Source organism: Leucopleurus acutus (genome assembly GCF_964270905.1).
Source record: "Leucopleurus acutus genome assembly, chromosome: 1".
In the NCBI taxonomy this organism is placed as follows: domain Eukaryota; kingdom Metazoa; phylum Chordata; class Mammalia; order Artiodactyla; family Delphinidae; genus Leucopleurus; species Leucopleurus acutus.
Window position 1 is genome coordinate 187,652,803 of NC_139142.1, and position 18,395 is coordinate 187,671,197.

The 18,395-nt window shown below is 38.2% G+C and overlaps 1 protein-coding gene across 17 annotated transcripts in view; it reads right to left on the reverse strand.

Annotated features, from left to right (window-relative positions):
* The window catches only part of CCDC7 (coiled-coil domain containing 7), a 288,810-nt gene extending 277,447 nt beyond the window's left edge, over window positions 1-11,363 (reverse strand). For 15 of the 17 annotated variants that reach the window (XM_082854543.1, XM_082854542.1, XM_082854548.1 and 12 more), the window contains exons 1-3: window positions 8,396-10,463; window positions 7,145-7,237; window positions 1,775-1,858 (exon numbers count right to left, since the gene is read on the reverse strand). In XM_082854543.1, coding sequence (XP_082710669.1) covers window positions 1,775-1,858; window positions 7,145-7,237; window positions 8,396-8,674 — 456 coding nt within the window. In that variant the 5' untranslated portion in view covers window positions 8,675-10,463. Of the gene's footprint in view, window positions 1-1,774; window positions 1,859-7,144; window positions 7,238-8,395; window positions 10,464-11,173 lie in introns of those variants that run through there. The other 2 variants (XM_082854544.1, XM_082854545.1) reach the window with 2 other exon arrangements.
* Window positions 11,364-18,395: the final 7,032 nt, after the last annotated feature.

Consider the following 18,395-nt stretch of genomic DNA (forward strand, 5'->3'; position numbering starts at 1 on the left):
TTCAACATCACTCATCATCGGGGAAATGCAAATTAAAATCATATGAGATATCACCTCATACCTGTGAAAATGTGTATTAAGAGAAAATAAGCACTGATAAGGATGTGGAGAGAGGGAACCCTCATGCACTGTTGGTGGGTATGTAAATTGATATAGCAACTATGGAAAACAGTATGTAGGTTTCTAAAAAAAAATTTTAAATATAAGTACCATATGATCCAGCAATCCCACTTTCAGGTATATATCCAAAGGAAACAAAATCAGTATCTCAAAAAGATATCTGCACTCCCATGGTCTTTGCAGCATTATTCACAATAGCCATGATATCGAAAAAGTCTAAGTGTCCATCAATGGATGAATGGATAAAGAAATTGTGATATACATACAAAATGCAATATTATTCAGGCATTAAAAAAAAGGAAAACCTGCCATTTGTGACAACATTGATGAATCTGTAAGACACTATGGTAAGTGAAACAAGCCAGACACAGAAAGAAAAATATTTCATGACCCCATTTATGCATGAAATCAAAACAAACAAAAACAACCCCTCATAGTAACTGAGAGTAGAATGGTGATTACTAGGGGCCAAACAGAGGGGGTCACAGGAAGTTATTGTTAAATGCAGACAGTTTCAGTTTCGCAAGATGAAAAGAGCTCTGTAGTGGAAGGCAGTGATGGTTACACAATATAAATGTACTTAACACCACTGAATTGTACACTTAAAAATGCTTAAGATAGTATACTTTATGTTCATTTTCCAATTAAAAAATTAGCAAAAATGTGTATATAAATATATATATGTGTGTGTGTGTATATATATAGCAAAACACGAGAAAGTATATTTTATAATGTTACTAATGCTTATGCAGAGTAACATTACACATAATTTATTTTCCTATGTACTTTTCATACTTCTTTAAATGTTCCACAATAATACTTTCAAAATCAGCTAAAACACAATGAATGTTATTTTTCAAAACTCACAAAATAAGAAAATGTATTACCAAATAATACATACGATATTATTTAATTTCTAAAGAATAATATGTGTAACTATGGAAAAATAAGAAGGTAAACAAAAATATGTTGACAAGAGTTATCTCAGAGAAACAGGATTATGATGACTTTTATTTTCTTTTTGTATGCCTTCATTTTTAAATTTTCATTATTTATGCCATTACTTTTGTAATATAAATGTACTTATTTAAAAAACACAGTAAAATATAAATACTACATATGAAAATATTAATGACCCAGTCAATGCTGTACATAAAGGACAATTCACAGACATAAACGCCTATGATAAATAATGCTTTCCAATGCTTTTTTTTTTTTTTTTGCGGTACGCGGGCCTCTCACTGTTGTGGCCTCTCCCGTTGCGGAGCACAGGCTTCGGACGCGCAGGCTCAGCGGCCATGGCTCACAGGCCTAGGCACTCCGCGGCATGTGGGATCTTCCCGGACCAGGGCACAAACCCATGTCCCCTGCATTGGCAGGTGGACTCTCAACCACTGCGCCACCAGGGAAGCCCTCCAATGCTCTTTATAACTACTTAAGGCACTATATCTAGACTAATATTGCTGCCTGGATTATCATATTCAAGATCAAACAACCAATATAACTTTAAATATTTTATTATTAAAATGATTGTTAATAATAATGAATAGTAATTATTATCAGTTTATCTTGTTTTATTATTAATATTATTAGTAGCTTATAATTAAAATATTAAGTAATATTTTATGCTTAGCAGTTTACACAGAATACGTACATTACGTTCTTCCTTAGCTGCTGCTTCTAACTGAGCTGCAAGTTGTGAACAACATACCAAGAATGAATTCAGATCATTCTCAACCTTATGAAAAAAAGAGAAAGTTACTTTTATTTCAGAATTCATATGCATATCCATCTATATTTTAGAATATTTAACTACTTTTGAAAATAGTTTTGTGTATGTAATTTCTGTCCCTTGAAATGCATAAAACGAGAAACCATGTTCCAAATGCTATACCAGCAAATTTTCCCAGAAAGAAAGTACATTCTGGAGAGTGGCTCAGTAATGACATATACCCAGCTATGTCTCTCTTCACATTCTCCTCTACACAGGTGTAGAAAATCAAGCATTCCAGCCTTAGCCTTCTGAAATTTAGGGGTAGCAGAAAAAGTACACACTTAAATATACGTTAAATAATGCTTTGTGTTAAAAAATGAATGCTAATTATGACTTCTGATTATAACTATACTTGCCAAGAGATAATAGTCTTTCACCCTTATTTAATGAGCAATAGAAAATTTTGAGGAAAAAAAGTTACATTTTAAAATGTCACAATGACTGAATCTCTTTTAGTAGAGCAGTGATCTGTAAATCCGAGAATTGACCAAAGATAAATAAACCTCAGATGCTTATATACAGTTAGAATTCTGACAGAATGTTCTCCAGGACAAATATGATCCCTCAATATTACATTTTAAACATACTCAGAGGTTCATATTTTTTCATCATGGTAAAACCTATAGTCATATAAGAGACAGAGGGGGAAACTAAAATAGTCATTCAGGAGAGTGGGAAAATGAATTAACTAGAGTTACTAATCACAAATATAAAGTGAGACCATTAGCAGACTTGGGGATTTTCTTCCACCCACATTCAGGTGCCACAAATAGACGATGAACATCAATTTGATCAAGATACATGTTCTTTTCAAGTGCACACAGAACATTATCCAGGATAGATCACATGCAGGGCCACAAAGCAAGCCTCGCTAAATATAAGAAAACTGAAATATCAAGCATCCTTTCCGACCACAACACTATGAGGCTAAAAATCAACTACAAGAAAAAACTGCAAAAAACACAAACACATGGATGCTAAACAATATGCTGCTAAACAACCAGTGGCTCAATGAAGAAATCAAAGAGGAAATCAAAATATACCTAGAGACAAATGAAAATGAAAGCATGATAATCCAAAACCTACGGGATGCAGCAAAAGCAGTTCTACAGAGGGAAGTTTACAGCAATACAAGCTTACCTCTGTAAACAAGAAAAATCTCAAACAACCTAACCTCACGCCTAAAGCAACTAGAATAAAGAACAAACAAAAGCAAAAGTTAGTAGAAGAAAAGAAATCATAAAGATCAGAGCTGAAATAAATGAAATAGAGATTAAAAAATCAATAGAAAAGACCACTGAAATCTAATTCTTTGAAAAAACAAACAAAATTGATAAAACTTTAGCCAGACTCAAGAAAAGAAGGGAGAGGGCCCAAATCAATAAAATCAGAAATGAAAAAGGAAAAGTTACAACCAACACCACAGAAATACAAAGGATCATGAAACTACTACAAGCAACTATAAGCCAATAAAATGGACAATCCAGAAGATATGGACAAATTCTTGAACCAAGAACAAAGAGAAAATATGAACAGACCAATTATCAGAACTGAAATTGAAAGAGTAACTTAAAAACTCCCAAAATACAAAAGTCCAGGACCAGATGACTTCACAGGTGACTTCTACCAAACATTTAGAGAAGAGTTAACACCTATCCTTCCGAAAATATTCCAAAAAACTGGAGAGGAAGGAAGACTTCTGAACTCATTCTATGAGGCTACCATCACCCTGATACCAAAACCAGACAAAGATACCACAAAAAAAGAAAATTACAGCCCCACATCACTGATGAACATAGGTGCAAAAATCCTCAAAATACGAGCAAACCTACTCCAACAATACATTAAAAGGTTCATACAATATGACCAAGTGGGATTTATCCCAGGGATGCAAGGATTTTTCAATCTCCACAAATCAATCAATGTGATACACAACATTAACAAATTGAAGAATATAAACCATATGATCATCTCAATAGATGCAGAAAAAACTTCTGATAAAATTCAACATCCATTTATGATTAAAAAAAAAAACTCTTTAGAAAGTAAGAATAGAGGGAACATACCCTCAACATAATAAAGGCCATATATGACCAACCCACAGCTAACATTATACTCAACTGTGAGAATGCCCACCCTCGCCACTTTTACTCAACATAGTTTTGGAAGTCCTAGCCACAGCACTCAGAGAAGAAAAAGAAAAGGAATCCAAATTAGAAAAGAAGAAGTAAAACTGTCACTGTTTTCAGATGACATGATAGTATACATAGAAAATCCTAAAGACACTACCAGAAAACTACTGAAGCTCATCAATGACTTCAGTAAAGTTGCAGGATACAAAATTAATATACAGAAATCTGTCGCATTTGTATATACTAACAACAAAAGATCAGAAAGAGAAATTAAGGAAACAACCCCATCACATCAAAAAATAAAATAAAATAAAGTACCTAGGAATAAACCTACCTAAGGAAACAAAAGACCTGTTCTCCAAAAACTGTAAGACGCTAATGAAAGAAACTGAAGGTGACACAAACAGATGGAAAGATATACTGTGTTCTTGGATTGGAAGACTCAATAGTGTTAAAATGACCATACTACCCAAGGCAATCTATGCTTTCAATGCAATTCCTATCAAATTACCAATGCCATTCTTCACAGAACTAGAGCAAAAAAATTTAAAAATTTGTATAGAAACACAAAAGACCCCGAATAGCCAAAACAATCCTGAGAAAGAAGAATGGAGCTTGAGAAATCACTCTCCCTGACTTCAGACTATACTACAAACCTACAGTAATCAAAACAGTATGGTACTGGCACAAAAAGAGACACATAGATTAATGGACCAGGACAGAAAGCCCAGAAATAAACCCAAGCACATATGGTCAAATAATCTACAACAAAGGAGGCAAGAATATACAATGCAGAAAAGACAGCCTCTTCAATAAGTGGTGCTGGGAAAACTGGACAGCTACATGTGAAAGGATGAAATTAGAACACTCCCTAACACCATAAGACAAAAATAAACTCAAAATGGATTAAAGACCTAAATGTAAGGGCAGACATTATAAAACGCTAGAGGAAAACATGGGCAGAACACACTTTGACATAAAACATAGCAATATTTTTTTGGATCCCTCTCCTAGAGTAAAGGAAACAAAAACAAAACTAAACAAATGGGACATAATTAAACTTAAAAGCTTTCACACAGCAAAGGAAACCATCAACAAAACAAACTTACAGACTGGGAGAAAATATTTGCAAATGATGCTACCAACAAGGGATTAATTTCCAAAATTCACAAACAGCTCATGTGGCTTAATATCAGAAAAACAAACAACCCAATCAAAAAATGGGCTGAAAACCTAAATAGACATTTCTCCAAAGAAGACATACAGATAGGCATATGAAAAAGAAGACATACAGGCACATGAAAAGATACTCAATATCGCTAATTATTAGAGAAACACAAATCAAAACTATAATGAGATATCACCTCACACTAGTCAGAATGGACATCATTAAAAAGTCTACAGATAATATATGCTGGCGAGGGTGTGGAGCAAAAGGAACCCCCCTACCTTGTTGGTGGAAATGTAAATTGGTGCAGCCACCATGGAGAACAGTATGGAGTTTCCTCAAAAAACTAAAACTAGAGTTACCATATGATACGGCAATCCCACTCCTGGGCATATATCCAGAGAAAACTCTAATTCAAAAAGATATGTGGGGGCTTCCCTGGTGGTGCAGTGGTTGAGAGTCCGCCTGCTGATGCAGGGGACACGGGTTTGTGCCCCAGTCTGGGAAGATCCCATATGCCGCGAAGCGGCTAGGCCCGTGAGCCATGGCCGCTGAGCCTGCGCGTCCGGAGCCTGTGCTCCGCAACGGGAGAGGCCACAACAGTGAGAGGCCCACGTACCGGAAAAAAAAAAAAAAAGATATGTGGGGACTTCCCTGGCAATCCAGTGGTTAAGAATCCATGCTCCCATTGCAGAGGGCACAGAGGGCACAGGTTTGGTCCCTGGTCAGGGAATTAAGATGCCGCACGGCACAGCCAAAAAAAAAAAAAAAAAAAAAGAGAAAGAGAGAGACAAGGAAATAAAAACATTCAGATTGGACAAGAAGAAGTAAAACTGTCCTTATTTGAAGATGACATAATTGTCTATGTATAAAACCCCAAAACATCTACAGAAAGATTCCTAGAATAAAGAAGTACATTGAGCAAGGTTGCAAGATGTATGATCAACACACGAAAATCAATCATATTTCTATATACTAATAACAAACAGGTGGAAACTGAAATTAAAAATATAATGCCATTAAAAATCATTCCAAAAAACATGAAATATTAATGTATAAATCTGAAAAACAATATACAGGATCTTTATGATGAAAATTACAGAATGCTGAAGAAAGAAATCAAACAGGACAATGAAATCAATCAAATAAATGGAGAAACATACTATGTTTATGGTTTGAAAGACCCAACATAGCTATTTTATTACATGAAGCCAAACTCAATCCCTAACTAACAAAACTAATTATAAAATAGAAGAATAATGACCAACGAGTACAGTGTATTAAAGTATAGTCGACTATTAAGAAATATGTAAAAATAATTTGTCTCATCAATAGACTGAAGGTGAAGCACATAATCACCTTAATAGTTATATCATTTCAATATATACAACACAGACATTTACTAAAACTCAGTAATCTCTTCAATGTTGGGGGTTTTTTATTTAGCAAACCATAAATAGAAGAATACTTTCTTAACATAATAAAGAATATACATTGCAAACCAACAGCCAACCACAAGCTTACATATTAAATAAGAGATGCATTAGCATCAAAAGTAGGCTCAAGATATAGATATGCGGTGGTGTGATGATTTGGGAGATTGGGATTGACATGTATACACTGATGTGTATAAAATGGATGACTAACAAGAATAAAAGAATAATAATAATAAATAAAATGTTTAAGAACATATACAAATGCATGAAAACAAATTTAAAATTGAAATCCAATAAATACTTTAGTAATAAAAAAAAAGATATAGACATGTCTTAATTAAACTTTAAGATAAGTGTTGGCAGAGAATGGAAAAATCAGTACACTACTTTCAAGTTTCCTAGGAGGATCATTTTCATGGATGGGGGATTCATCTGAGAACATATACAGACTCTAAAAGAAAATCTTAGCCCTTTTCAGCATTAATGTCTCTACATTAGCATTATATATACTTACAGGAAAGGTTAATCCTTCATGTTCAGGCTTCACAACTGGTTCTTCTCCACTTGGAATGCTAAATCCATAGGTTTCTTCCAAAGTAGAAACAACCTATGAGAAAAATCAAAGCAAATTATGTACTTATATAGGGTAAAAATATTACATTAAATCTAAAAAGATATTTAATCAACTATGTCAGAACCATTTTAGCAGTAAGACTTACTTCTACCAGTACCATAAACTTAAATTTTCCATTTCATGCCCCACCTCATATCATCCTGAAGAAGGAGTATGAGCAATAGGCCTTGATCCCTCCCTAGCAATGAAGATAGGCCCTATGACTCTTCCACTTCTGTGTTGAAGAGAGTCTATGAACAGCTGAAGCATCAACTCTACTTACCATCAAAGTTTACCTCAAAATCTAATTAACTTGGCTTTCCTCTTTGAAGAGAGTGGGGAAAATAGGGAGATAGAGACCAGAAAGCAATACATTTTTAAAGGAAATTCTCTGAGCTAACCCCCTGAACTTTGAACAAACTTGTATTTTGGAAGTTTGATGAACTATATTTTTTTTCTATATTTGTGCTATTCCTCATTGTTCTCACTTGGTATTTGGTACATTTACAACTCAATTCTGGATCACTGTGCAGGGAACTCAGAAAAAAGGAAGATATTTTTTCCCCAACACTAACAGCTAGAGTTTCTAAAGTGCAGAGAAAAGCTACAGAGCAGGCATGAGACTGAGAAAAGCCTATCCTTAGAAAGATCTGCTTGTGTCTCAGAACTTGGATTTCAGGAGGGTTCCCACTATTCATTGACTGATGACAGTGGCTCACTGTCCCTAAACTCATTGTACCAACTATATGATTTATGCTGAACACATGCTTTCCTTCAGGGAGTCTGGAATTTTGGTACATGCTAGGCAGAGAGTACCTAGGTGACCAACCTCCAATAAAACCCTGGGCACTGAATCTCTAGTGAACTCCTCTGGTAGGTATTTCACATGTGCTGTAACAACTTGTTGAAGGAATTAAGCAAGTCCTGTGTGACTCTAAAGGGAAAGAAATCTTGGAAACTTGCACCTGGCTTCCTCGAGACTTCACCCCATGTGCCTTCTCCTTTTGCTGATTTTGCTTTGAATCCTTTCACTATAATATATCTTGGCCATCAATATGACTATATACTGAGTCCAGTGAGTCCTCAAAGGAAATCACTAAACCTGACGATGGTCATGGGGACCCCCAACCCAAGCACCAACAAGTATCTTACCATCTTCAGATGTTTGGTAATCTTCCTGATCAATTCATCTTCTGCTACTAACTCCTCTGTCTTACTTGATGGAATGGGCAAAGCATACCTTATGATGGATTCCCCTGTTGGTGGAGATCTTAAGACCACTGGTTCAAGTTTATCACGTACTAATTTTGCACTATGTTTTTCCTTTGGTTTAGGTGACAATGGTGAATTAAATACTCCTTTTTTATATGTTAATTCTGGAACATTTGCCAATTTACTACTAGATGCCAACAGATGCTTTACTGGCTTCATTTTGTTATTTACTTAGCTTCTGAATTATAGATGAAAAATTTTTATTCCTCCCTGTAAATAAAACATTAAGATTTCAGATTAAAAATGATGGCAGATTAAAAAGAATGAAATAATGCCATTTGCAGCAACGTGAATGGACCTGGAGATTATCATACTAAGTGAAGCAAGTCAGACAGAGAAAGACAAATATCATATGATATCGCTTATATGGGGAAACTATTATTTTTAAAAAGATACAAATGAACTTATTTACAAGACAGAAACAGACTCCTAGACTTAGAATAACAAACTTATGGTTACCACAGGGGAAAGGTGGGCCGGGGTGGGGGAGGGTAGATAAATTTTGGGATTCACATATACACACTACTATATTTAAAATAGATAACCAGGGACTTCCCTGGTGGTCCAGTGGGTAAGACTCCGTGCTCCTAATGCAGGGGGCCTGGGTTCGATCCCTGGTGGGGGAACTAGATCCCACATGCATGCCACAACTAAGAGTTCGCATGCCACAACTAAGAAGTCCGCATGCCACAACTGAAGATCCCGCATGTGGCAACTAAGCCCCAGTGCAGCCAAAATAAATGAATAAGTAAAAGAGATAGCCAACAAGAACCTACTGTATAGCAAAGGAAACTCTACTCAATATTCTGTAATAACCTAAATGGAAAAAGAATTTGAAAAAGAATAGATATATATACATAAAACTGAATCACTGTGGTGTACACCTGAAACTAACACAACACTGTAAATCAACTATACTTCAATATAAAATAAAAATTTTTAAAAAGAAAAAAAAATGACAGCCAGACTATCAATTGCCATGAAGATGGTGAATCCCAAAATCAACTCTGGAGAAATTACAAAATGGAGAGGGAAACATTCCTAACAACAAGAAAAAAAAAACAAACCTGTGAGAAACCCCTAGACGTGTGATTTATGTGTGGGCATTCAGGACAGGAGCTGAAGGGAGGGAAGAAGACAGTGGCAGCAGTGAAAGAACGTATTTAGAAAACTTTAAAATTTTATTTTTACCTTTCCCCACCATCCTTGAGCTAATATAGGCCCTTTATATATACCATTATTTCCATAGACAGTAATAGTCTATTATTTGCTGATCCCAGGGTCTCAGCAGAGAAATACCGGGGCAGCACCAATGTCATGCTAGAATAAGGAAGTATAGACTGGGTAGGACTTATTAAGCTTTCATTCTCCTACTTCTCTCTTTCCAAAGCTGATTAAGACTCAGAACAATGCCTCCTCCCATGGGAATTGTCTGATAGACTGGCAAAATTAAGATAGAATAGCATTGGCTCTCTGTTGTCTGCAGTGCTCCACACACAGACTAGTCCCATTGTTGTGGGATGAACTGTGTCCCCGAAATAGATATGTTCAAGTCCTAACCCCTGGTACCTGGGAATATGACCGTATTTGAAAATACAGTCTTTGCAGATGTGATCAAGTTAAAATGAGGTCATATTGGAATAGGGTGGGCCCTAAATCCAATGACTGGCGTCATTATAAGAAAGCCATGTGATGACACTTGTACACAGACGTACAGGGAAGAAGGCCACGAAATGACAAGGGCAGAGATTGGAGGGGTGCAGCTGCAAACCAAGCAATGTTAAGGATTGCCAGCACCCACCAGAAGCTGGGAAAAACCTTCAGGGGGAGCACAGCCCTACCAACACCTTGATTTCAGACTCCTAGACTCCAGAATTGTTAGATAATAAATTTCTCTCACAATAAATTGTTTTAGGCCACCCGTTTTGTGGCACGTTGTTACGGCAGCCCTAGGAAACTAATTTGCTGATGGAAATGATTCAGTAGAAAGCAAAAAGTATGACTGGGAGAGAGGGAATTGCTGTGATGATACCCTTGAGTAAACAAGAAGAAATGGGTTTTAAGGCACGAATGGGCCAACTCACTTTAGACAGGAACAGGGAAACTTTACCTAAGGCAGCAGACAGGAAGGCAGAGATGTGGGCTACTTCAAGAAACCAACAGAAAAGGATGGGGCACTCACCAGGTGCTAGAAAACGGCCTAATAAATGGATCCATGAAAGTTCACAGAAACTTAAAAAAAAAAGTTACATGCAGTGAACACTTATAAAAAAATACTTAAGGATTTTACACATTTGCTCCATTTAACTCTCCTAACAATGCCAGGAGGTGGATACTCTATCACCATAAAATTACCCAAGTTTATCAGTCACTTTCCACCACGAAGACAAACGTTTTCTGGTTTCCCTTCAAGGATTAGCTTGATATCCATTTCAAGCCCTTTAACGACACATTATACAAAACTGTGGGGGTGGGAGGCAGAGGGTTTACGGTCCTTAAATTCTCCATCAAGACACGAGAAGCTCAGCCGCAGCTGAGGCAGTCACGCGGGGGGGGAGGGGGGGCGGGGAAATGAAGAGAGAAGCAAGGATGCTTTGGTCAGGGAATCTGTGAACACGCTCACAGCTGACGAGGTAAGTCCCCCACCACTCGGCATACCTGCCGAGGCTGCTGGCAGTCAGGCTACTGGGTGGTTTGGCCCTGGCGAGGCTGGCTCTACGGTGAAAACGCTGGAAATTCTGAGCCTCCCAGACTTCCTTCAAGACGGAAGCCTGCAAATCCTGCAGACTCCAGCCCTGCTGCTTTACAAACGGACATTTGTGCCGCCAGGAAACGCCGAGCTTCAGCGTCCCCGGGCGGCCGCAGCGAGGATAAGACGCCAGCCGCCGGACGGCCGTTGACGCCACGTCACGACGCCGACGTCCTACGTCAGACGCCGCGGGCGGGAGCCGCCCATCCCACGCGCGCGGGGAGAGGGGCGAGGGCTTCCGGCAACGGCGGGGCCTTCGAGAGGCTGCGCGCCTCCACCGCGCCCTCGGTATCCTATGCGATTACTTCCAGACGCCTCACACGCGGAGATGCTTACAGGCTTTTGGCCTCGAGAAATAACGTCCCGTTTAGTGCTATAAGAGCTTGGACTACACCGACAAAGCCTGAGCCCCAGGCCCTCCTCTGACACCGTCTAAATGTTTCACTGCGAGGTGTTGTGGAGTCATTTTTTTTCTTTTTAGACTATTAAATATTTTGTTGTTGTCGAACTATAGTTGATTTACAATGTGTTAATTTCTGGTGTACAACAAAGTGATTCAGGTACATATGTTAAATACCATGTTGTACCATGAACATGTACCACTCACATTATTCTTCAAGGGATAATAGGAAGATTTCTGCTTCCAACCAAAATGGTGTAACAGGGACTGGGTTTATCCTCCTAGCTCACCAACTAAAAAATCAGACAAAATATAAGAAACAATGAATTTCAAGATATTGGCTATCAGGCAATTAATGACAGTGATCCCTGGGTAACAGGAAACAGACAAGATGAGCCCTGTGATTTCCTAAACTTACTTTCTGAAGAGAGGAGTTTCCAAATCATAATGCAAAGAGGGGGGAACCCAGGGAGACCCCAGAAGTCTCCCTGAGTTGAAGAAAAGATGTCCAGTAAGGCCAAGGAAATTCGAGTTAAGAGGAGGGAATACTAAGAGATTGAAAAAGAGTGAGAGAGCTCCATAAATTCTCAGAGGGACCCCCTTCAAGTCCACAGCGGATTAATGTCACCGTATGCATGTATGGGCACATACATGCTAGGCTAGGGAAAGAGCCACCTAAAAGCATCAAAGGGTACAATACTCACAGCTCACAAAGAGCTGGAAATATTTTATATTCTCACCAGCTAGAGTGAAAAGCTTTATAATTTATGGGTACTCCCTAAGTACTCACAAGGATTTTGCCACAGGAGGTGGTCAAAACTAGTCTTACACTAAACACTTCTCTGGACCTGACAAATGAATCTTCAAAGTAATACCTGAAAGAATCAAACATTTCCAATAACTTGACTGAGACCCAGAACAGAGCTCAAGAATATTTATACGCATATCAAAACATCCAGCACCCAACAAGGTAAAAATCACACTGTCAAGTATCCAATCAAAAGTTGCAGGGGGGGCTTCCCTGGTGGCGCAGTGGTTGAGAATCTGCCTGCTAATGCAGGGGACAAGGGTTCAAGCCCTGGTCTGGGAAGATCCCACATGCTGCAGAGCAACTAGGCCCGTGAGCCACAACTACTGGGCCTGCACATCTGGAGCCTGTGCTCCGCAACAAGAGAGGCCGCAATAGTGAGAGGCCAGTGCACCGCGATGGAGTGGACCCCGCTTGCCACAACTAGGGAAAGCCCTCGCACAGAAACGAAGACCCAACACAGCAAAAATTAAAAAAAAAAAAAAAAAAAAAGTTGCAGGGGAATTCCCTGGCAGTCCAGTGGTTAGGACTCTGCACTTCCACTGCAGGGGACACAGGTTCGATCCCTGGTCTGGGAAGTAAGCTCCCACATGCTGTGCAGCACAACCAAAAAAATAAAAAGTTGCAAATCATGCAAAGAAAGAGGAAAATACAATATACTAATGTAATGGGATAAAAATCAATCAGTCAAAATGACCCCAGTCATGACAGATGATAGCATTGGTAGACAGGACAAAAAAATTACTACAACTGTATTCCATATATTCAAGAATCTAGAGGAAAGATTGAACATGTTAAGTGGAGACATAGAAGATATGACAGAACTCAAATCAATGTTCCAGAAATGAAAATGTCTGAGAAGAAAAAATGCACTGGCTAAGAGAAACAGTAAGTTAGCAATCACAGAAGAAAAGATTCATGAACCTAATAGTAAAGAGAAACCACCCAGAAAGAAAGATACAGAAAAGATTCTGTGGGGGGAAAAAAAATTCAGGATTTCTGTGAGCCATAGAACAACTTCAAATGACATAATATACATGCATGTGGGTTCCTAACTATTTTTCTAAGTATGATGAAATGTATAACTCCACAGATCTGAGAGGCTCAGTGAACACCAAGCACAGGAAGCATGACACATCATAATCAAATTGCTTAAAAGCAGTGAAAAAAAGAAAATCTTTAAATAAACCGTAAGGATAAAAAGGCACATTACAAAAATAAAGTAACAAAGACAAAGATGACCCCAGAGTTTTTTTCCGAAACAGTACAAGACAACGCTATGCTAAGTGAGATAAGCCAGATAGACAAAGACAAGTATTGTATGGTATCATTTACATATAGAATCTAAAAAAGTCAAACTTTTAAAGAAACAGTAAAATCATGGTTACCAGAGGATAGGGGAATAGTTTGATGTTGTTTAAGGGTACAAACTTAGTAGTAGATAAGCCATAGAGATCTAATGCACAGTATAATGAATACAGACAATAATATTATGATTATATAACATGATAGAGGTGCTAAATATTGCCACAGTGGCAATTATGTTACAATATATAAATGTTTCAAAACTTTATTTATTTACTTTTTTGGCCTTTCCCCACGTCTTATGCGATCTTAGTTCCCAGACCAGGGATTGGACCCAAGCCCTAGCAGTGAGAGCACAGAGTCCTAACCACTGGACTGCAAGGAAATTCCCTCAAAAATTTTAAAATGCAATACTGGAGACGACAGCGCAACATTATTAAAGTACTGAAAGAAAAAAATGGTTAATCTAGAATTCTTTAGCCAGAATAATTATCTTTCAGAAAACGAGGTGAAACAGAGAATCTGTCAGACACACAAAAGCTGAAAGAATTAATCAACAGCATACCTGCACTAAATAAATATTGAAGGAAGTCTTTCAACCAGAAGGAGAATGATACCAGTTGCAAATCTAGATCTGTCAAAGAATTGAAGAGCACTAAAAATGGAAACTATGTGAGTATACATAAAGATATTTTTCTTATTTAAATCCTCAAAGGTAATTGTTTAAAGAAAAATCAGTAACAATGTGATGAAGGATTTAGAACATAGGTGAAAGTAAAATGTATAACAATAATAGCACAAAAGCCAATTGGGAGAAATGGAAATATAACATTGTAAAGTTCTTATTCTATATGTGAACTGTTATAATACCACTTGAAAGCAGTCTGTGATGTAGGCTGGATAATGGCCCCCAAAGATAAAAGTCTTAAACTCTAGAGCCTGTGAACATTCATTACCTTTTATGGCAAAGACTCAGCACATGTGATTAAGGATTTTGATATGAGGAGATTATCTGAGATAATCTGGGCGTCACAAGTGTCCTTATAAGAAAGAGGCAGAGGGGGACTTCCCTGGCGGTCCAGTGGTTAAGACTCCACGCTTCCACTGTAGGGGGCACGGGTTTGATCCCTGTTCAGGGAACTAAGATCCTGTGTGGCACAGCCAGAAAAAAAGAAAGAGGCAGAGGGAGATTTGACATAGAAAAAGGGAATGCAGTATTACCAGGGAGGCAAAAGATGGGAGTGACATGGTCGTAAGTCAAGGAATGTCAGCAGCCACCAGGAACTGGAAGAGGAAAGAAGCAAATTCCCTTCTAGAGCTTCTGGAGGGAGTGTAACCCTGCCAACACTTTGACTTTAGCTCAATGAAATATTTCACATTTCATGAGAGAATATATTTGGTTTAAGCCACCAAGTAATAATTTATAACAGAAGTCATAAGAAACTAATACGTGTAATAAGTTAAAGCTGTATACTCTAAAACCTAAAGTGAACCATAAAATAAAACAGAAAAGAGTTGTAGCCAGTGACTCAAAAATAAAAAGGAGCTAAAATGGAATTTTAAAGATACACAAGGGAGGTGAAGAAGCTGGGGCCATTTGCTGCTATTTCCAATACAGAGAAGTACGATTAAGAGAACAGCAATCAAACTGCAATCAAAGCTGTGTATCAGATAGCAACCCAGGAGTCAGTTAAATTCAAGGATCTTGCAATAGTTTGGGAGAGTTGCACTAAGGCATTTTCCTCTGTGAGGAAGAGTCTTGGAGCTGTTCTAAAAGACAAAAGAATATTAATGTCCCTTCATTTCCCTGTACTTCCCAGTGTTTAAGGTGCTCCCTCCCCAGGTGATTGTTTTTTCTATCCTTCCATTGCCACAAAATAAATGTGTCCCATTCCAGGAACTAAAACTATTGATATTTCTTTCCAATGATACTTTACTTTCACCCAAACTTTTCATCTGGAAGAATCAGTCAGGAGCAAGAGGGACAAGAGGATTTTCATAAAACTTATAAAGACCCATTATGTCCCCATCTTTCAGCCTGTGGGGGCCAGTACAGGGGAGAGTATAGATGCAACGCAGGGCAATAAGTGCCCAAATGCTACACAGTGCTTCACCTGTGATTTCCCATGTGCTTTTCTCTATCTCAGGAACTTTCACTAAGAGGGCCAGAGAGTGCCTTTACGGTCAAAACCCACTTCAAGAAAACTCTGACTTTTTACTGTCATCTCTGAAAGGATATAAGATTGGCTTGATAGAATTCAGAAGAAGTTGAGCTGTAAGAGGGCCAAGCTATTCCCATCCCTCCTTAACAAATACGTGTGCCTTCCCCTTATCTCCCAAGCTAACCAGCCAAAGTTCTATAGATTTGCAAGATTTCTGCCCACAGCAGACATAAATTTCCCTCTTTTTGCATTTAGCATTGGTGAGTGTCTCTGTAATTGTTGTATGAAAAGGATCAGAACTTTCCTCTAACCCACGGTGGATCTTAGCATTGGTTGTTATCATAGGATGGGTGTGAGGCTGACCATCAGATCGACCCTCTAGCCCTCACCCCAAGAAGAGATAACAAGAATCAAGTCATGAACCTGCCTCCCAGTACTCAGCCTGCAGCCATCTCCCTAATTCCTCCTCAGTGACAGAGAATGGAGTGGAGGATTATTTATTGCTGGATTGAACAATATGGCTGTTATTAAATCCAAGGACTTCCCTCAAGTCATGTTAAGTGAACTAAATGGACTGTGGAGAGGCTCTTGTATTTCCTGTTCCAGGAAGCCATGTTGTGTCAGTATTCCATCTTCGTCACTGAAACTGTCAAGAACTGTGAAGGGTCTACAGTTTTCCTTATTTGTTAGAAAACAAGTCAGCCTACCACAGTATCATAGACACTGGCAGAAGATATGAGACTCCTGGGCCAGAGACAAAGAACAGTTTATTAATCACAGCAATAGCAGCAGCCAGAGTAACAACATTTGTGCTGGTTCCCGAAGCCCTGATTCCTGTAGAGCAAAGCAACAGTGGCCAGCTGATGCCTGTAGACTCACTGAGCTGGGTTCCTTGAGAGGAGCCCTGTTTAGCAAACTCTGATCTTCCCCCCCCCCTCCCCTCTAGGAACTCACCTCCCTGAAGCTCAAGGAGGGCCCTGTTGGGGCCGATTTTGGCCCTAGTCTCACACCTTCCCATGAGCCATGGGGTAGAGTGACCAAACCCACTCAGCTCACGGCCCCACCCACGAGCTTCCCTCCACCCTATCCTTAATCTTTTCTGAAAATGCTGCTAGCAAACCTTCTCATCCTTTTTCCGCTGGGAGACATTGTCTTTATTATCATTATCAGCCAATAAATCCGTCCTCTGCCCCAGAGAGAGATGCTAAATTTCTCAAAACTATTTGCTATACAAATACCCTTGAAAAGATAGTCCAGAACAAAAAGGTATCAGAAGATAATCAGAAACATGAAAAGACTCATGGAGAATTCTAAAGACACAGTGAACATTCCATGCGTGCACGCAATGTTCTTAGTTAATTGAGTAATAAATTGAATTCAATTCCAGCTGTAGCCAGTTCTTCGAAGTTTTATCTATAGTTTGTAATAGTTCCTTCTGAGGAATATTAGATATATGTAGTTTTTTAAATTTTTTCATTCCCTAGTTGTTTGACTTTTTTTTCTTGAAACTAGGACTAGAAATGTCCCTTTGAGCCTCTATTTACACAAACACAAAATCATTAAATATAAACTTATATATATAATACATATAATTGGCCCATAAATATATGGGCCAATTCATGGCCGTGAATGTTACTTTTCATAGGCTTAGTACATACTTGCCTTTAGTATCAGAATGTTTAGTATCAGAATGTTGAAGCACACTACCTTGCGTATAAGTCTTAAAGGGTCTTTGAACCGTAACACTGGGAGGACATCATAAGTCATACACTTTTACTTGTACAGGTAACGATATTGGGCTGTTAAAAGGCCACGCTGCCAGGGTTCAAATCTACCACTTGACTTACGTCCATAGTCTTTTCAATTAATATCTCTCCTTCAACTGGTTTCAGGGGAATTTGTTAGGTTCCATCCTAGTCTGTGAAGCTTTTAAGTTTGTTAAACCCTAACCACGGAAAAGAAAATGGAAACGAACTATTACGTAGCAAATTGTCTTATATATATGCAGACTTCTTAGTTAACTGAGTAATAAATTGAATTCAATTCCAGGTGCAGCCAGTTATTCCAAGAATTTTCTGAAATTAGTTTACAATAGTTCTTACTAAAGAATATTATATATATGCATTTTTAAATTCCCTAGTTGTTCAAATTTTTTCGTTGAAATTTCAGTTTGTTTTGCACTTTGTAGCTTTTTCTTCTATTTTGTTGAACTGGAAAGAGCGATTCCTAGGACTCCATTTTAATTAAAGGAAGTTATTTCCAATCAACACTTCACAAAATACGTTTTCTTATTTTGTGGACTGAGGAATCCAAGAAAATACCGAAAACAGCAAAATTGGGGGACCTTAAGTTAATCACATAGCTGAACTGTGGCTACTGGCATTCCATGGATCGTCTCGCAATCAATTCTATCCAGAACTAAGAATCACGGCAGAACCCCAAGCCTGCTCGCCAGC